Source organism: Rhincodon typus, chromosome 2 (genome assembly GCF_021869965.1).
Source record: "Rhincodon typus isolate 14 chromosome 2, sRhiTyp1.1, whole genome shotgun sequence".
In the NCBI taxonomy this organism is placed as follows: domain Eukaryota; kingdom Metazoa; phylum Chordata; class Chondrichthyes; order Orectolobiformes; family Rhincodontidae; genus Rhincodon; species Rhincodon typus.
The window spans coordinates 58,475,571-58,497,348 of NC_063333.1; the positions used below are offsets into that span (position 1 = coordinate 58,475,571).

Here is a 21,778-nt window from a genome sequence, read left to right on the forward strand (position 1 = left end):
ATGCTGCTTGGCCTGCTGTGTTCATCCAGCTCTACACCTTGTTATCTCAGATTCTCCAGCATCTGCAGTTCCTACTATCTCTAATGTCTTAATATAATTGTCCACATCACTTAGCAAGCTGCAATAGCCATAAGAATGACTTCTAACATTATGTATGTGACCTTTTTTATCGTGAAATGCAAGAATATTAAATTAATTCTCTTGTGGAAACAAAAGATCCCTTCTCAGTATTTGAAAAAGAATTATGGGAGTTTCGTGTCCCAAGCAATTATCCCTCGATTAACATTGCTCAGAAAAATCCGATGATCTTGTTATATCTCGTTGGTATTTGTGGGACTTTGCTAAGTAGAACTTGGCTGTCATGTTTCCTTCCATTCCAACAGTGACTACAGTTCAAGTACTTTGTTGCCTATTAAATGATTCAGTACATCCTGATGTTGTGAAAGGCACTACATATAAACAGAAGTATCAATGCATCATCAAAAATCTGAGAGTTTAGTTTCTTTAATTATTTTGCACTGTGACAAAATGTACATTTTGTCTGTGCTGAATGTTCAACTTGTATAGCTTTGCTAATACAAAAACTCCACATATTGTTCTGGTCTTCTGTGAGTTGAGGTTTGCAAAACATGGAATATACATGATGCTGCGGCAGATGGAGGTCAGTTGATATGCAGGACCCTGTATGAGGACCATGTCATTTTACATAAATGCAGAGATGTTTGGATGCGTTTCATCTGTTATGTTTCACCTATATCAAGTATTGTCATAATGAAGGTAAATTAAGTTGACCACATCCCCATCAGCACTGTGGATTTCCCTCCTCCCTTGCCTGTAGTAAACTCACCTAGCCGTGTCTGAGGATGGAGTTGTGGGGCTGCTACCCATCCAATTTCCATATCTTTCAGTGCAGCCACCAGTAACATTGTGGAGTGTGATGGGAATAAACTCCAGAGCAACCGTGATAATCGCATTCAAGAGAATGTTGAAGGGAGAGCGTTTTTTTTTTACCGAAGTTGTTTTTGGAATATGGGTGTTGCCGTCTGGCATTTATTGCCCATATCTAATAGCCCAGAAGGCATTTGAGAGCTAACCACACATCATTATGGGTCTGGCATTGTACATAGGCCAGATTAGTTGTGATGGCCAATTTCATTCCATAAAACGACATTAGTGAACTCGGCATTTTGATTTTTGCTGACCAGTAGAAAAGCTGGTTACATGCTACAACTTTGATATGTTCCACAAGGCAACAGGGGAGTTTGAAGTTAAGTTTCAGCAACTATGGGCCAAATTTGGCTTCCACTTAATTAATTATCACTGGTGAAGAATTCAACCAATTTTCCAGGTCCAAATTTGAATCACAGATGGTCATCTAATCTAGGGTGGAGTGGGAATGAGGTAGAAATGTGGAAAACAAAAACAGAACATTTTTCATAAAGTATTTTCAGATGAAATTTTCAATAGTTTTGCAGATGCATTTTCTGGTGGCCACTCAGGATTGGTTGTTTTCATAAATCCTAGGGGGAATGAATTTCTGCAGAATTTCTCCCACCTGTTCAATAAGTTCAGTAGAAAACCAACAGAAACCCTGGGGGGAAGAAAACAATATTTCCAACATATAAGCAACTTATCCAAAGGCTCTGCAGCTCTTCAGCCAAGTTGGCAGTGGACTTGTGGGAGTATCCCTGTGGAAGTTCAACTTGCTGCTTATCTTTGATTGCTTTCCTTTGAACCCATCAACAAGGAGTACCTTTCCACAAGACACTTTAATATACACCTGTTACTTCTGGTAAGTCATGTGATATTCAGTGTCATCAGATCCAGGAGTGTAATATGATGCAAGGCCAATCCTATTTAGTTGCAAAGGTAGATTAGTATCACTGTAAAACCAGTCTAACTTTACATAGAGCTTCAGATGATTCAGAGCTTAATGTTGTTTGTCAGCTTCAGGCTCCAGCTGAGAAGCATGCATATTCTCAAGGATGTTTTCTATCTATAATCAAGTGTAATATGTACAATGTGGCATCTTTCTCCAACTGTTCCTGCTCATTGCTGTAACTTATTTGTGGCAAGCAATTACTGAGGCCATCTGACATTTCCTACCAATCTAACTATCTCTGAAACAATCTAACTCCCTGCTGGTTTCACTGATTCCTGACTGCATTCACTGCATTGCTCTCTGGCGTGATTCCAGTTACTATTAATTTCAATTTAACCAATCTCTTTGGCCCTGCCCTCGTCTTGGTAATGACCTGAGGCTGAGCCAGACTCTGCAACTGGTGTCATATTTCAGGCTGACTGCCTGCATGCTAGTTTTCAGTGACTAATGGAGAAGAACGGCCCAGTTCTCTTTCGATATCAACATTTTCCAAACTCTTGCCATTTAAGAAATACTCTGTACCTCCATTCCTCCTACCAAAGTGGATAACCTCACACCTCTTCATATATATTTTATGATGCACTTGCCCATTCGCTTTGCCTGTCTAAATCCTCAAGCCTCTTTACATGTTCTTTACAAACATTGGGATTGAAAACTGTATCATCTGCAAACTTGAAAGTATAACAATGGATCCAAAATCCCAATCATTGATTTGATTGTTAATAGCTGAGGTTCAAGCACTGATCCTTATGCTATCTCACTGCTCACTGCCTGCCAATGTGAGAATGACTTTTTTTATGCCTATTCTGTTTTCTGCCATTAAGACATCCTCAATCCACGCTAATATGTCCCCGATCCCAAGTGTGTTAATGGTGTTTACGAACCTCCTATGTCAAAAATCTAGATGCACCACATCCACAAATGGATTCTAATGGACTCTTCTAGTAACAACGTTAAAAAAGCCCTATCAAGTTTGTGAAAATGTGATTTTCCTCTTCACAGATACATGTTGTCTCTGTCCAAACAGACAATTATTTTCTAAGTATTGGGTAATCACATTCTTTATAGTAAGTTCTAGTATTTTTCCCAACCACTAATATCACGATAATAGGTCTCTCATTCCTTGCTTTCTTTCTCCTCCTCCTTTTATTAAACAGTGAGGTTACTTTACCTTTCAACCTCCAGGTATCATTGATTGCAGAATTAATAAAATTTTGAAAGATAATATATTAATTCTCTTCTCCCTCCAGCCATCTCTTCCAACAGTCTAGGGTGAAGATTGTCATGTTTCTGGAGTTTTGTCAACATTCAGTCCCATTCACTCTTCAAATTTTGCTGATACTAATTTCTTTCAATTCCACACTCTTGGATCTTAACTTTTTTCAGGGAGAGCTCTTGTGTCTGTTTATTTATTTAGCTTCTTTGCCATTTCTCTATTTCTTCTTGTAAACCTATCTCAATTTATAATGGACCCATATTGTCTTTGCTAATCTTTTCCTTTTCAACATAACTATGTGTAGAAAGTTCTAAAATCAGTTTTTATGTTTCTTGCTATTTTACGTTCATTGCCTATTCATTTTCTTTATCAGTTTCTTTGTCCTCCTTTGCTGAATTAGAGTCATGGAAACAGACCTTTTGAATCAACCAATCCATGTCGACCATAATCACAAACTAAACTAGTCACATCTGCCTGCCCTTGGCCCATATCCCTCCAAACATTTCTTATTCATATATTTATCTAAATGTCTTTTAAACTTTGTAACTATACCCTTATCCACCACTTCCCTTGGAAGTTCATTCCACACACAAATCACTCTTTTTTTTAAAACAATGGATTTTTTAACTCTTTCTCCTCTCACCTTTAAAAAATGTACCCTAAGTCTTGATACCCCCAACCTAGAGAAAAGATACCTGCCATTCACCTTTTCTATACCCCTTATTATTTTATAAACCTCTATCATGTCAACTCAACCTCCTATGCTCCAGTGAAAAAAGTCCCAGCCTAATCAGCTTCTCCTTATAACCCAAACCCTTAATTCCTAGCAACATCCTAGTAAATCTGTTCTGAACCATTTCCATCTTAATAATATTCTTCCTATAACAGGGTGACCAGAACTCGACAAAGTACTCCAGGAGGCCTCACCAACATCCTATACAACCTCAACATAACGTCCCAACACCCAAAGTCAAAGGTCTAGCAATGAAAGCAAGCATACTAAATACGTTCTTAACTACCCTATGTATGCGATGCAAACTTCAAAGAATTATGTACCCAAACCCCTAGGTCTCTCTGTTCTACAACAAAACCCAAAGCCCTACTTTTAATTGTAGTCATCTTGCCTTTGCATTTTGGTAAAACAAGTAATACCTCACATTTATCCAAATTAAACTCCATCTGCCACTCTTCAGCCCATTGACCCATTTGATTAAGATCACTTTTTGTAATCTTAGATAACCTTGTTAACTATCCAATGTACCACCAATCTTTGTTTTATCCGCAAACTTACTAACTGTGCTTTTGATATATTCATCTAAATCATTTATATAAATGACAAACAAAAGTGGACCCAGCACCGATCCCTGTGGAACATTGCTGGTCACAGGCCTACAATTCTGCAATTCTCCCAGCCATCAAGCTTACAACTCTTTTTGGCAACGTTTATAAGCCACCTCCTCCTTTGTTCTAATACAATGTTGAACCTACCTTGTTAGCCATGGCTCATTTGCATTTTCTGTTGGATATTTTTGCCTTTGATGGGAATGTATGTTTTTGAGACGTAAGCATCAATTATTTAAATGCTAGTCATTGTCAATCTACCAAACATTTTAATGTATTTTTCCAATCCACTACAGCCAACTTTCTCCTCATACCTTCACAATTTCCCTTGTTTGGACTTTAGTTTCAAGTAGAATTTTCCATTCTGTTTGAAAAAGATATAGTTCAGTCATACTATGGCTCTTGTTGCCCAAATGACTTTTTTTTTACAGCAAGATTATTAATTAACTCTTTTGCATTGCACAATGTCAGATCAAAAATAGTCAATGCCCTAATTGGTTCCTCAACATATTGCTCCAGAAAACTCTCAAACAAATTCCAGAAATTCTTCTTTCACAGCACCAGTGCTCATTAGATTTACCCGGTCTATATGCAATGTTCTATCTAAGTGGTTCACTCTAACCAGCCGCGTACAGTGATTGATGTCAGCACGTTGATTGCAGCATTGGCTTCTAGTTTCAGAGTTGCTGCTGTGGATGGACCCTTGAGGCCCACACAGCCTACATGTAGATTGAATTCACCATTGATTACTGCATTTCCCTTGCTACATGCACCTCAATTTCCTGATTTATACTGTACCTTATATTAGCAGTACTGTTTAGCAGCCTATAAACCACCTCTACCTATGATTGCTATTCTTTGCTGTTTCTTAGCTTCATTCAAATGGACTCTGCATTCTGTTCTTCCAATCAGAAATTCTCTCCAGTTAATGCATTGAATTTTCTCCTTATTATTAGCACTACCCCACCTCCTTTTACCTTTTTGCATATCTTTCCAGAATGTCAAATATCCTTTTAATATTCAGTTCCCAGTCTTCTTCATCCTGCAGCCATGTCTCCATCATAGCAATTGAAACATCCTTTTTTTAGTTCTTATAGAATCAATTCACTTATTTTGTTGTGAATGTTATGTGCATTCAGATAATGCTTTTAATTGTGCCTTTTTAACATTATCCTTGTACTATTCTAGCATGTGTTTCTGTAGCTTTCCATCTTCACTTACAGCTTTTCCACTTCCCATAACAAGCATTCTTCTTCTATCAGAACTCCCTATCAGATTCCCATGCTCCTGACAAGTTAGTTTAAACATTCCCAGCAGCACAAGCAAGTCTATCCATGAGGATAAAACAAAGATCTGTGGATGCTGGAAGTCTGAAACAAGAACGGAAATTGCTGGAGAAACTCAGCAGGTCTGGCATAATCTGTGAAGAAGGGTTACTGGACCTGAAATTTAGCTCTGCTTTCTGTCCACGGATGCTGCCAGACCTTCTGAGTTTCTCTAGCTGTTTCTGTTTTGGTTTCTACCCATGAGAATGTTCATCCTGATCCTGCTAGCCTGTCCACCTTGTGCAGATCCAACCTGCCCTGGAATGATTTCCAAATCCCCAAAAATCTATAGAATCTCCCTCCGGCACCATTTTTTCCACTTGCATGTTCATTCATTCAAACTCTGGGGAGTGGGTGGTCGTGTCTATTGGACTAGTGATCCAGAACCCCAGGCTAATGTTTCGGGGATAAGGGTTTGAATCCCACGACAGTAGATGGTGAAATTTGTGCTCCAAATTATAGGTTTTTACAACAATCATTACTAGATCGCTATTAGACTAACTGTATTTTTAATTTCAGAGTTTCACCATTTTTATGGTGGGTTTAGAATCCATGACCCCAGATGGTGATCACATAACCACAGGCCACTTCTGTAAAAATCCATCTGGTTCACTAATGTTTTTTAGGGAAGGATAACTGCCATCTTTACCTTATCTGGCCTATATGTGACTCTAGACCCATAGCTGTTGTTGACTCTTACCTGCCCTCTGGACAATTAGGAATGGGCAATAAATGTTGACTTAGCCAGTGCCACCTATGTCCCACAAACAAATTTTAAAAACACAGACTCTCTCCCTCTATCATTCTATGAACATAGATAAGGAATAATCAGTCAAGTTTTAAGAAAAGAAAACATACACAGATCAATCTCTGAATAGTTCATAAAGAGCAAATACTTGAACATTGACATTAGTAGGTGAACAATGCTCAAAAACAACGGCAATCAGCTTGCTAATCCTTAGTTTTGCAGATCGGTTGAGATTCTATAGTTCTGATGCCTTTTGCCCATCATTGAATTCCAGCATTCAGGGTGAGCGAGAGTCTGTTGTTGTCATGTTTCCATTTTAACTGGTTTGTAATGCTTGGAGTTAGAGAGGGTCTTTACCCGCAACATGTTGATAATTATGAAAGTTCTTTGACTGAGACCTTCACACTCAAACCCAGGTAAGAACGTTCAGCCCCATTACTCTGCTTGAGCAGATTATAATTTCTGTGAAAATTGAAACTTCCTTTCTTGTACATTCCTGGAGGCTAAAACGGACATGTCTGGAAGAAGTGGTTTTCTGCCAAGAGTGGAGAAATAGTTAGCCCCCTTGTTATCTGTTCTTGTTAAATCTCTCCCTGTTTGATGTTTCCTTCATAATTTATGTGTGCAACATTCCATGGGTTTCACACAGGACTTTGTCAGTCACTATACTTAAATCTACAGCACATTTGTTTTCTGGAGCAGACCTCCCTGCTAAAAACAACACTTTGGAATTGCTGGAAAAGCTCAGCAGGTCTGGTAACAGCTGTGGAGAGAAATCAGAGTTAACGTTACAGGTCTGGTAACCCTTCCTCAGATTAGAATGTTTAGTGTTCTAGACAGAAATATGTATGAAGAACAAACTGACTGAATTGTTGGCATAAAATCAACCGAGAAGGCATGATATGGTAGCCATTACAGAGGCATGACTGCAAGACACTCAGGACTGGGAACAAAATGATTTCATAGCTGACCTGAGGATCCTTAACTCCATTTTCCTGCCTTTTTCCTATACCCTTGATATCTGCCTTGAATACACTTAATGACGCAGCCTCAACAGCCATCTTCAGTAAAGAATCCCCCAAAACACTACCCTTTGAGACAAGAAATTCCTCCTCCATTTTGTATGTCCACAGTAAACTGGACAATTTGTAATGGTGAAAATTAGAAAGAACAATACAGCACAGGAATAGGCCCTTTGACCCTCCAAGCCTGTGCCGATACATTTTGTCCCTCCATATTAAAACTGTCTTCACTTACAGCATCCATATCCCTCTCTTCCCTTCCTATTCATGTATTCATCCAGGTGTGAATGCTGCTATTCTGTATGCTTCCACTACCACCTCTGGCAGTGCATTCCAGGCACACATTACCCTTTGTGTGAAAAGTCTGCCACGCACATCTCTTTTAAATCCACTCCCCCGTCCCCCGTCCCCCGCCCCGCACCTTGAACCTGTGTCCCCTAGTATTGACCCCTCCACCCTGGGAAAAAACCTCATACTTTCCACTCTATCCATGCCATTCACAATCTTGGAAACTTCTATCAGGTCATCCCCCAACCTCGTGCGTTCCAGTGAAAACAAGCCCAGTCTATCCAACCTTTCTTCATGGCTAAAATCCCCCATACCAGGCAACATCCTGGTAAAGCTTTTCTGTACCCTCTCCAAAGCATCCATAGTGTGATGACCAGAACTGTACACAATATTCCAAGTGTTGCCTGACTAAAGTTCTGTAAAGCTGCAGCATAACTTGTCTATCCTTGTACTCAATGCCCCTTCCAATGAAGGCAAACATGCCATTGGCCCTTTTTTACTACCTTATTTACCTGTGCTGCCATCTTCAGTGATCCATGGACCTGCAAACTCAGATCGCTGTGCATATCAGCACTCCTATGGGTCCTGCCATTCAGTGTATAATTTCCACCTGTACTTGACCTTCCAAAATGCATCACTTTACATTTATCCAGGTTAAACTCCATCTGCTATTTTTCTGCCCATGCCTGCAACTACTCTATATCCTGCTATATCCTCTGACAATCCTCCTCACTATCCGCAACTCCATCAATCTTTGTATCATTTGCAAACTTACAAATTAGACCAGCTACGTTTTCCTCCAAATCATTTATGTAGATCACTAACAGCAGAGGTCCCAGTACTGATCCCTGTGGAACACCACTAGTCACAGCCCTCCATTCCAAAAAGCATCCTTCCTCCGCTACCCTCTGTCGTATGGTAAGCCAGTTCTGTATCCATCTTGCCAGCTCACCCCTGATACCATGTGACTTCACCTTTCATACCAGTCTGCCATGAGGGACCTTGTCAGAGGCTGTACTGAAGTCCACGTAGATAACATCAACTGCTTTTCCTTCATCAATTCTCTTCATCACCTCCTCAAAAAACTCAATCAAGTTAGTGAGGCACGAACTCCCTCGCACAAAACCATACTGTTTGTTGCTAATCAGTCCACTTGCTTCCAAATACTTATCGATCTTGTCCATGAGAGTCTTTTCCAATAATTTCCCTACCACATACATGAGGCTGACAGGCCTGTAATTTCCTGGATTATCCTTGCTACCCTTTTTAAACAATGGGACAACATTAGCTATTGTCAAATCCTCTGGGACCTCACCTGTGGCCAAAGAGGATACAAAAATGTCAGTCAATGCTCCAGCAATTTGTTCATTTGCCTCCTTCTGGGATAGATCCCATCACGACCTCAGGACTTATCTATCTTAATACTTTATAAGACACAAAATACTTCTTCCTTTTTAATAGCAACTTGGCTGAGAAATTCGACACTACCTTCCCCGAGATCATCCTCCACTAATTCCTTCCGTTTGGCAAATACCAATACAATACAAATTATTCATTTAAGACCTCACCTACCTCTTATGGCTCCACATGAACATTCCACCCTTTGTCTTTGAGTGAGCCAACCCTTTCCTAGCTATCCTCTTGCTTTTTATACATGTGGGATTCTCCTTAATCCTTTTCATGACCCTTTTTAGCCCTTCTAATTCGTTGTAAGTTATTTCCTACTTTCCTTATACTTCAAGGGCTTTGTCAGTTCCCATCCTTCTAGACCGTATGTATGCTTCCTTTTGCTTTTTGACCAAGGTCGTAACATCTCTGCTTATCCAAGGTTCACATACTTGTCATACCTAACCTTCTCCCTCAAAGGAACATGCCACTCCTGAACTCTTATCAACTGCCATTTGAAATACTCCCACATACCCAATGTAGATTTACCCTCAAACAGTCGGCTCCAATCAAAATTCTCCAATTTCTGCTTAATATTGTTATAGGTCTTCGTCCCCCAATTTAACACCTTCACTCGAGGACTGCTGTTATTCCAACCTATGAGTAACTTAAAACTCATAGTATTATGGTCACTATTCCCAAAATGCTCCTCCACTCAAACTTCACTCACCTGGCCATTTCCCTCAACTAGATCCAGTTTAGCCCCTTCCCTGGTTGGGTTGTTTACATATTTGTCAAGAAACCCTCCTGAATGGTCCTTACAAATTCTGTCTCATCCAAGCCCCTCGCACAAAGTGAGTCTCCGTCAATACACAGCAAGTTAAAATTACCCAACACAACAACCATGCTGTTTTTACATGTTTCCAAAATCTGTTTGCATACTGTCTCCTTTATCTCCCACTGGCTGTTAGGAGGCCTGTAGAATATGCCCAGCACTGTGATTTCACCTTTCCTATTCATGAGTTCCACCCATATTGCCCCACTGCTCAGGTCCTCTGATGTATCCTCCCTCAGTACAACTGTGAGATACTCCTTTTATTGGTAGTACAATTCCCCCACCCCTTTTACAACCCTTTCTATCACACCTGAAACATCTAAATCATGGAACATTCAGCTGCCAGTCCTGTCCCTTTTTCAGCCAAATCTCCGTAATCGCAATAATGCCTTTGTTCCAAATACTAACCAATGCTCTGAGTTCATCTACCTTGCTAATTAAACTTCTTGCTTTGAAACACATGCATTTCAGACCACCTCCCCTGCTCTTTTCAACAGCATTTCCCTGCCTGTTCTTAGTCAGGTTTGCCCTGGTTTCTACCTCTCCCTCAATTTCTGCACTTACTGCTCTATACCTCTGGTTCCCATCCCCCTGCTACCCTAGTTTAAACACTCCCCAACCACTCTACCAAGTACCCTCCCCAAGACATCAGTCTCGGTCCTGCCCAGGTCTGAACCGGTCCCAGTGCCCCACGAATCTGAAACCTTCCCCGTCACACCATCTTTTCAGCCATGTGTTCATCTAATAGATGCTGACTAGCTTGTGGCATTGGTTATAATCCTGAGATAACTGCCTTTGAGGTCCCACTTTCCACCTTTCTTCCTAGTTCACTATATTCTGCTTTTAGGACCTCATCTCTTTTTTTCAACTATGTCATTAGTACTGACGTGTCCTCGACCACTGGCTGTTCACTCATCCCCTCCAGAATGTCCTGCAACCGCTCTGAGACATCCAGGACCCTGGCACCAGGGAGACAGCACACCATCCTTGGATTCTGGTTTGCATCCACAGAAATGCCTATCTATTCCTCTTATAATTGAATCCCTATAACCATTAGTATTTCTATGCCTATTTCTCCCTTCCTCTACAGCAGAACCAATGATGGAGCCATGAATTTGGCTGTTGCTGTTATCTCCTGAGAGGCCATTCCCCTCAACAATATCCAAAACGGTATATCTGGTTTGCAGGGGAATAATTCTGCCTGATGGTCACCTTCCTGCCTGTGGAGTTTGAACCTGCAGTGTGACTATCTCTCTATACGTACTATCCACGATACTCTCCACCTCACAAATGCTCCACAGTGTCCCCAGATGCTGCTCCGAAACTTGGGCTTCCAGGAGCTGCAGCTGGAGACATTGCTTGCACACATGCAGGTCCCGGGCACTGGCAGTGTGTCCGGCTCCCACATCAAGCTATTAGAGCAGACTACGATTTGGAGCTGTCCTGCCATGTCTTACCCATTTTACTTAATTAATCTGTACAATGTCAAGTACTTATTTTTCCACTTCTGATGCTCTCTGCTCCAAAAACAATTTCTGAAAACTTACATGTCACTCACCAACAACACTTTCCAGAAACTGTTTAGCCTCATACTCCTTTACCCACTAGAACTCTCGCTGCCAACCTTCTTCTCACAATGTTCTGTCTCCTCTGAATCTTGCCTCTCCTTGAGGAGGGAGGAAGGATGGAAATACTACAGCAGCGTAATGTGTGGGGCTTACCATTCCTCAGTAACAGGATCTTCCACGATACCCTTCACACCCACACTGACTGTGTAGTCCGCTCCCAGAATGCAAACAAGCAATGTCTCAGCACCTTCTGATTGGAGTAACAGTATATCGATGAGTGGCATTTTAAAAGTACCTAATATGAGGCAGAACAAAGTGTAAACCACTATGAGATAAGAGCTTGATTGGTCAAAGAACAGCAATGGAGAGTTATGTAAAGTAATAAGAGACAACAAAAATGAAAAGATTAAAAATTTACTAAAATGTAAAAGATGGCAGTGAGTGAAAAGGTGGAAAGGATGATAAAACAGACAAAAGTTACCAATAAGATTATGGGGAAAACATGCAAGGGACATCAAAAATCATTTTTTTTTATTCTATGAAAAGAGGATGGTCATGTGGATCCCTTAAACTACCAATGTTATTATTGTCAATAAATAAGGAAATATTGTATATGTTGAATAATTACTTTGCATCAGTATGTGCAGCAGAGTAAAAGCTCAGAATGCAGGACATTTTAAAAAATACTAATTGAATCAGGGAGAAAATTAACATGAGAAAAGTAACAATGAAGAAGATAACAATGCTAACAAATCACAGCTCCCCAGGATCAGGTGCGTCCCATCCTAAGTGAGAATATTGCAGATGTACTAACTATAATCCTCAAGTTCAGTCAATTCAAGAACAGTACCTTTTTCAGATTGGAAAATAGTGCACATCACACTGCTTTTTAAGAAAGGCGAAAAGGGGGAAGCCAGGAAATTTATGAATCAGTCAACTTGATATCTGTTGTCAGGAAACAATTTTGGCCAAATATTTGTTGTCAGAAAATTATTATTGTCTGTCATTAAATATAGAATTCTGAACACCTTAAATTTTCAGCTAATCATAAACAACCAGCAAGAGTTTATAAAATAAAAAAAGTTCTTGGAGAAACTCTGCTAGTCTGGCACATCTGAAGAGAGACAGAGTTAATGTTTTGAATCAACACAACTCAATGTTAACTGTTTCTCCCTCCAAAGATGCTGCCAGATCTGCTGAGTTTCTCCAGTGCTTTGTTTTCATTTCAAAACACCACAGTGCTTACCTTTCCCAAATTCATCAAATAAGAGAAAGATCATACCTGACAAACTTGTTCTTTTTTCAAAAAATATGCCTATTGATGATATGTATATGGACCAACAGGAGGCATGTTCTTGTACATTAGGATCAATTTAATATTAAAGCAATTTAATATTAACGCTGAACCAATTCTGGCTATGACAACAATAACAATAACAATAACAAATCATTTTCTGAAGAAGGGTCTACGCCCGAAACGTCAGCCTTGCTGCTCCTCTGATGCTGCTTGGCCTGCTGTGTTCATCCAGCTCCACACCTTGTTATCTCAGATTCTCCAGCATCTGCAGTTCCTACTATCTCTATGACAACAATAACGTGGTTTTGCTTTCCTTGTCCTTTTGCTTGGAAACAAAATGCATCTGTAATACTGCACAGAGATCAGCTAACTTAACAGCTAATTAAAAATAATCCTTGGGAATTGAGTGATAAAAGTCCAACCCTCGTTTTTATGTGATTGCTATTGTAGGGCTGTTTAAATAAACTTTGGAGAGAAACTAAGCAGCAATCGAGGAGGGCAGAATTGGGCAGGGTGATTGCTAGCAGTGATCTCTGTATCTCAGGGTAGGGTCCTGCCCAACTTACAAAACTGGTACTGCAGGAAACATACACAGCAAGTAGGTAAATTGGACAAGAAGTAATTGGACAACCATTGGGAGGTTTGGTTACTACTGTCTGCAAAGAGAAGGAAAATTTAATTCATTGAGTAGCTTGCATTGCATTTTTCAGCTCACTCTGGGTTAGTTGCATGTTTGTTTTCTCCTGTCCGGTTCACATGCTTGTTAGTGTGCCCCATCTATTTTGAGGATTCTTACTAATTCTACTATGACTTTAGATAAGGATGTTTCCTAAACATTTAAAAGTTACTAGCTGCACTGACCCATGCAGATTAGGAACAGTCCTTACTGTACCCTAAAAGACAAAGTTTGGCAACGTCTGTGGAAAGAGGAACAGAGTTAACATTTCAAGCCAAATGACTTTTTTTTTTCTCCCCCAGACCTAATTGTTCCCGAGGCTTAGCAATTTCTTATTTTGTTTGTGAAAATGCCTGAAAAAACTCAGCGGGTTTGGCAGGATCTGTGGAGAGAGAGCAGAGTTCTGAAGAAAGGTCACTGGACCTGAAACATTAACTGTGCTTTCACTCCACAGATGCTGCCAGCCCGCTGAGATTTTCCAGCAATTTCTGTTTTTGTTTCTGATTTCCAGGATCCACAGTTCTTTCAGGACTTTTTTGTTATACTTCTTCAACTGGATTAATCTTAATCTCTTGTGTGTTTCTGCTGCTGTTAAATCACCCAGGGGTTCAGAACAGTAAGGAAAATCCCATTTTAATATAACAAGCAAGCTATTCAAAGAGTATCAGTTTATTTGTGATCAATTGGTGCGCAATTATCACAGATCTAGTACCCAACCCAAACAATGCTTTCATTAAAGCTGCTGATCAGAGTTGTCTTTATTTAAAGCATAAATTGTAACCCGATGCCAATTAGAGTCGGTTGAAAGTTCTTAAAAGTGCAGAAGGTAATGGAACATTAATAAGGTGTTAATTAAATGCATATGTTTGTTCTTTCATTCATTGCTCCTTAAAGAAGTAAGCACTATTATTTCTGCCTGTAATAAGCTGAGCACTTTAAAATACTATAATTAAATTGGCATTACTGCAAATAGATAATAGTTAGACTTATATAATTGTCTATTTTAAATATAAAGCACCAAGGATGTGGATCCAACACAAATAGGCACTGGGGTGAGAGTAAATATCAAGCCGAAATCGGAGTTTTCTATATTTAATGTAGCAAGCATCCAATGTGAAACATGTTTCTGAGTTACGATCCATTGTAGAAAATTCCTTCATTTATTGCTGACTGGCTCTAAAATAGGAACATCACACTAATGGTATAGGATACCAGCACAGGAACTATAACAAATTGTGAGGTTTTTGACTTGCTCGCCAAGCTGGCTTGTTTTTGTTCAGACATTTTGTCACCATACTAGGTGGCATCATCAGTGGAGCTTCCGAAGAAGCGAAGTTATTCTACTCAGCTTAGAATTTATACTGTCCGGTCCCTTATGGTGAGTACTGTCACTTCTGGTTTTGATCTGTATGGGTTTGTATATGGGATCCAATTCTATGTTTGTTGATTGAAGTATGGGTGGAGAACCATGCCTCTAGGAATTCAGGCTAGGACACACTGCAATACTCCAGAACTACGCAGGAAAGAGGAAGAACACTTATAGAAGATCTTCGCTTTAAACAGATATCCCCACAACTTCATCCACAGATGCCTAAAAAACAGACAACGGTACCACCTAACACACTGACCACACTGCCCTACATCAAGAACATATTGGAACTGACAACAAGACTCCTAAGACCACTAGGAATCCTGGTCGCCCGCAAGCTCAGAGTCACTTTACGACAAACACTTACAAGGATTAAAGACCCCATTCCCACAACATGCAGAACCAACGTGGTTTACAAAATACCATGCAACGACTGCCACAAACATTACGTCGGACAGACAGGAAGGAAATTAGCCATCAGAATACACGAACATCAGCTAGCAGCAAAACGGCACGATGAACTCTCCTTAGTATTGGTACATTCAGACAATGAAGGCCATCAGTTTAACTGGGACAAAGTAACCATAGTAGCCCAAGCCAAACATAGATATGCACGGGAATTCCTAGAGACCTGATTCTCCACCCATATTTCAATCAACAAACATATAGAATTGGACCCAATATACAAACCCATACTGATCAAAACTGGAAATGACAGTACTCACCATGACGGACCGGACAGTATAAATTCCAAACGGAGCAGAATAACATCGCTTCATCAGAGGCTCCACTGATGATGTCACCCAGCATAGTGATGAAATGTCTGAACAAAAACAAGCCAGCTCGGTGAGCAAGTCAACAACCTCATCCACAACCCGAGCTACAGATCTTTGCCAAAACTTTATATAACAAATTGTGCTGTGGAATGTGGATTGCTTTTATGAAAGAGCATTATCCTGCATTTAACTGTGTTGTGTCTTTCTGATTTACGAGGCCTCCTTTCTGGCAATAATGGAGCACAAAAAAAAAACTTCAATTGTGCAAAATTAGAGAACAGTGCAAAACTATGAATGACATGATTTCTTTAGTTAATGCTTTTTGTTTTTAAAAAAGTGTTCCTGCAAGTGATTTTTGGCATCTCCAAGTGACTTGAATGTAAATAACATGAATAATCATGACTCTTAAAATAACTTATCACTGTGTACATTCTATTAGCTTTTGGACACAGCATATTGTTTCTGTGTATGTCTCCAGAATGTATTGAGCTAATAGGCAAGTTCAACCGACTACTTGGAAGGAATCATTGTCATGATGCAATACTTTATTGAACTTGATCTTGGCTTCTGTATGCAGTGCCAAGGAAGGTCAGTTATTAATTTCTAACTAGGAAGGCGTGTGACTACTCCTAAATTCCGCTATTTCTACAGTGAAACAAGTCAACTTTAAAGTTGCAAAAATGTCACTGGCAAACTTGAGCTTTAATTATTTTCACCCATTTAGCCTTTCTTTGTGTATATTAATTTGTCTCTAATTGTCACTTTTTTTTGTTCTGAGACTGGCAATACTCTTTATTGGAATTGTGGGTTCAATCTTCGATCTGCCACTTCATGATAGTTATAGGATACTTCCTACAAAATGACTACACTCCTATTATTTTTAAGACTAGTAACTTGTGTATTTTAAATGGAATGTTATATATATGTTCGACTTAATGTTTCTAATTTATCTTACTACTTAGGTGTGAGAACAACAGCAGATGCTTTTCAAGGGATTCCTCAACCACCCCCGTATGAGTTGCACCCACCACCTTACTCGGCAGTATGCATCAAAAATCTATTTCTACTGTATCAATTTTATTGTAACACTTTGAAGCAACAGAAATGAAATCCAGCTTTTTTTTTTGCAGAACCATTGATAGCAATTAAAATAGATTAAAAATTTGCAAAATTAGTTATCAATGGAGTTGCAATGGTTGCAGTTGTAGCTATGTCTTTACACATGTATCTTCATTAAAATAAGGATACAATTTTTCAGATTCCACTTATTCTATTGACTAATTTAGGAAGGAACTCTCTTGGGGATTCCCATTCAATTTCAATCTAATGTTTAAGATGTATAATTGTGCAGTAAATTCTTTATATTCTCTCCCTTTTATGTATGTGACCTTCCAGAATTTTTTTTAGGTGAAATTATGTAAGGATAATAGAATAATCTCTAACGTGCTCCATGCATTCTTCTAATCCTAGATACATGTGTAAAGACATAGCTACAACTGCAACCATTGCAACTACATTGATAACTAATTTTGCAAAGTAAAGACTCACCTGATTAACATGAAGATTCAGATCACTAATAAATAAGTTAGTGCCTTTTTTTTTTTGGAAGTATAACTTTGCTTTCAGTATATCTGACTCAGATTGGTAAATTGGTTGTGTGATGCAGAAACACCATCATTTCTGCAGCCCACTCGGTATCTGTAAAAGACCACTGGAGGCTGAACAAAAAAAATGAGAGAAACTTTGAGCATTAGATATTATGTGACTCCACCAGATGTGATTTTGGCAGGCAGGCATGTAACACAGGGCAGGAGGCTAGTATACCACCTATGAGCTAACACTGATAAGTGGGAGGTTGGCAGGCAGACCCTGAAATCAGCAAATAAATAATTAAGAGCCAATTAAGCTTGTTAAAAGCTCAATTGGTATTACACAGCCCATGCCATAGCGCAGTCTGCTTGGGCAAACCTCTGCTAAAACAAAGGTTTACAAAATGACATGAAATGTGAAGGCGCTATATGCTTTGGCATCACGGCAGCCCTCCTACCTGACCCCGTCCCCCTGTTCCTCTGCCGACTACTATTTACATCCAACACCTTGTGTCTGAGATCACAAGGTGTAGAGCTGGATGAACACAGCAGGCCAAGCAGCATCAGAGGAGCAGGAAAGCTGATGTTTCGGGCCTAGACCCTTCTTCAGAAATCTTCTGATGCTGCTAGGACTACCGGAGCAACTTTCTCAGTGAGAGGCAGAAGTCTGACTCTATAGCACATCAGCCCATCCACTGCTAATTATGGCTACGGGACACAGACTTCTTTCCTGTCATGCCAACTTTCCTTCTGGAAAGTTGTATCTTGCCCTGAACATTTGTGTTTTGTGAAGTCGGAAAAAACCTCAGTTTTCTTCCTGTGTTTGTAAAATTCCTACAGGCCATTGCTGATCTCGTCACTGACAACTGCACCAGGAAACTTAGGCTCCATGTGATTTAGTCCTTACCCTGTTCACAAAGTAGGAATAGATCTAGGCAGAGTCCAGAACTGGCAGGTTAAAAATCTTCAGCCTGGCGGTATTTAGCTGCTGTTCTATATAAAGTTGAAACTTCTGAACACTTTTAAACAAAATCCTTGCCTACACACACCCCTGCCAGCCCATCCTCACCCCCTCATAAACCTAATCAGCCCTGTCATAACAGTTAAAAGCTATTGAGTAGACCATACATCCCCAAGCAAACCACTAAACTCTCCAATGTAGCTGTATAAATGATTAAAAAGCACATATAACATAGTTAAGCACTTGAATTGTTGCAAAGAGCCCATAAAGCTCCCAGAGCAAATAAAAAAAATTGCTACATCTATGGATATCTAGACTGAACACCAAAAGCAATGGGGAATTATGAAACACTTACACTTGAATTGTGCTGACCACCCATGGACAGGAAACAGACACATGGTTTTATAAATAAATGAGCCATGCCTTTGGCAGTATACCCACTGCCAATCCACCTGCTCCCTTCACAATTCTATATGCACTTGGGGAAGTGTGTCACCTGCCAGTGGCACAGTTGAGGCCCTTAGTTGGCACTTTATGAGAGGGGCCTATATCCAAAGTGTGGCCCTGCAAGTTTACCCCCGAAAGGGGGCTGCTCATGGAAAGTGGAGAATGCCTCTTTCCAGGGCCCATGTGTCAATTGGAGTCCCCAATCCAATAGTTTTCCAGGCTATGTCCACCCTGCCCTCTTACCCTGTCAGCCTGGGTTCAGTACAAACTCAGACTTGCCCATATGTCTGCATCCATCACTATACGTAACCTCTTTAGCATAGTTGCAGACTGACCGGGAGGGGCCACTACTTTTGCTGGTTGGTAGGTCTGAGATCCAGGCCATTCTCTTCAAGATGGATAGAAGTCCTGCCTCGTACTAATTAAAGGCCATCAGCCAAAAATAATAAAGCAGTGTGAACCATTTAGGTGGAAGTTGGCATGCCCCTGAAATTTATTGAGAGATCAGGGAACCATCCTGAGTGTAGCATCCAGCCCTTGGTTATCATAATAGTCTACCGTTACAACAGAGAAAAATGTATTCTACCTTGTTATCAATGAGATTGAAACTTTCTTTGACTCATCTGATTCTTTTCTGCAATTACAATGTCAATCTTTTAATTGACCACTTTTTAGTTTCAGTTGCAACCATCTGACAAACACATTGTTCAATGGGTAGTTACCTCTTTCAATCACAGCGCGCTCATGGAAGAAGAACAGAAAATGCCAGAGAAACTCGGCAGGTCTGGCAGCATCTGTGGAGAGAGAAATAGAGTTAAGGTTTCAAGTCTAATATGACTCTTCAGAATTGAGAGGAAGTATAAAAAGGTAGCTTTTGCACTTTTGGCAGGGGCAAGGGGAACAAATGATGTGGAAGCCCTGTGCAAAAGACAAAGGTGTTGGTAACTGTGACGAAAGAGAAATAGAGATGTAAAATGGGTGTAAATTAAGCTGCAAAAGGGAGAAAGTCCTCTTTGCTGAGAGAAAAATTAATAAATAAGACAAGACCTTGGCTTGGTGAAGGAGATTGTATGAAAAATGGAAGACAAACATCATGAGGTCTGGTTCTGAAGTTGTGGGATCCAGTATTGAGTCTGTGAGGCTGTAAAATCTCTAAGTAGAAAATGAGGTGTTGTTGCTTGAGTTTGTTGTTGTGCTTTGTTGAAATGTTCCAGCAGATCCAGGACAGAAACTTTAACTTGAGAGCAATGTGGTTTATTGAAATAGCAAGCAGCTGGGACGTCAGGGTCATTCCTCTAGACAGCAAAGTGGTCACCCCGTCTGTATTTGGCCTTGACAAAAAGGAGACCACCTGCAGATACAGTAGACTAGATTGAAAGAACAACACTGCTTCACTTGGAAGGCGTGTTTGAGATCTTGGACAGTAAGGCGAGAGGAGATGAGTGGGTAAGTGTTTCACCTTCTGTGATTTCATGGGATAGAGAAGTGAGGAAGTGATAGGACTGATTAAACAAGTGGATCAGGGTATTAGAGGAAGTGGGCCCTGCAGAATGCTGACAGTGAATGGAACAGGCAGATGTGCTTGCTGGCATCTGCTGGAATGGCAGAGATACAAGGATGAATGTAGAGGCAATTTGGGTGGAAAGTGAGGATGAAGGGAACCCTATCTTTGTTCTGGGAGGGACGGGAAAGCGTGAAGGCAGAAGTGTGAGAGGTTAAATATGGCAGAGGGACCTGTCAGCCTCAGTGGAGTGGACAAAGTCAGAAATCACACAACACCAGGTTATAATCCAACTGGTTTATTTGAAAATACAAGCTTTCAGAGCCTCTGTCCTTCTTCAGGTGTTAGTGAGAGAGGCAAGTATCAGACACAGAATTTATAAGTAAAAGTAAAAATAAGAAAACCATTGATGAGGATGTACTAAACAAATCTAAGATGCTGTTAAATCTTTAATCAGTTAGAAGGTTTAATTGATTAATATGTATATGTAAATCCCCGAATTCCTTTCAAGTCTCAGTCCTGAGAGAAGCAAAGGTTTTATCAGTGTAAGGAAGAGGTGACGTTTTAGGTCAGACAGTGCATGTTAGGTGTGAGATCTTGTTCAGAATCTGTTTGTTCTTTTATTTATAAATTCTGTGTCTGACACAAGGATGGAGGTTGAAAGCAAAATGGATGATTATTTCTCCAATTCCAATCAAGAGCAGGAAGCGGCACCATTGCCATAATCTATGTTTCAAAGAGAGTTGTAGGTGGATCCAGAGTAGGACTGGAACAAGGAACGTTGTACATACCCCACAAAGAGATGGGTATATCTGAGATGCGTATGGGTGCACATAGGCAGACTTTTGACTTGGAGAAAATGAGATGAGTTAAAGAAGTTGTTCAAAGTGAGAACAGTCTTTGCCAGGTGAAAGAGGATGGTGGTGGAGGAAGACTGTTCAGCCGCCTTTTCAAGACAGAAACGGGAACCCATCAGATCATCCTGATGAGGAATAGGCATGTAGAGGGACAGCACATCAGTGGTGAAGAATTACAGCTTGATTCAATGGCGGAACCATGATCTGGGGGAGATGGGAGAATATGTCTGAGAATTGGCATTCAGCATCAGCAGGTTTGATAACAAAGTCAAGGTAGGACCCAAGAGAATGGAATGCAGCAAGTCCAGAGAAACAAGTTAGAGTGGGTAAGGAGAGTCGAGAAATTAAGACAGCCAATGTCACGTTAGCAGCTCTTGAAGAGATTAATGAAAGAGATTACCATCATGACTCACTTTACTGGACACAAATGCAACTCAAGTTACAGTATCTCGTGATGAAATGTAAGGGAGCCAAAACCATGTTATGAATGTTTCAAACTCTTTCCTTGTTTCTTCAGTTACCTCCATGCAACTGGTGCACAGTCAATAGCTGCTAAAGTCTGACTGCCTCCAGCTGATTTAAAAAGTTTGACCATTAAAGCTTAAAGAAAACACAGTGTGGAGCTGGAGGAACACAGCAGGCCAGGCAGCATCAGAGGAGCAGGAAAGCTGACGTTTCAGGTTGGGACCCTTCT

The 21,778-nt window shown here is 40.2% G+C and overlaps 1 protein-coding gene across 1 annotated transcript in view; it reads left to right on the top strand.

Moving 5' to 3' along the window:
- The window catches only part of LOC109921005 (leucine-rich repeat extensin-like protein 5), a 52,499-nt gene that overhangs the window by 23,776 nt on the left and 6,945 nt on the right, over positions 1–21,778 (top strand). The window contains exon 2 of the mRNA XM_048614595.1: positions 16,692–16,771. Within this exon, the coding sequence (XP_048470552.1) occupies positions 16,692–16,771 (80 nt within the window). The remainder of the gene's footprint in view (positions 1–16,691; positions 16,772–21,778) is intronic.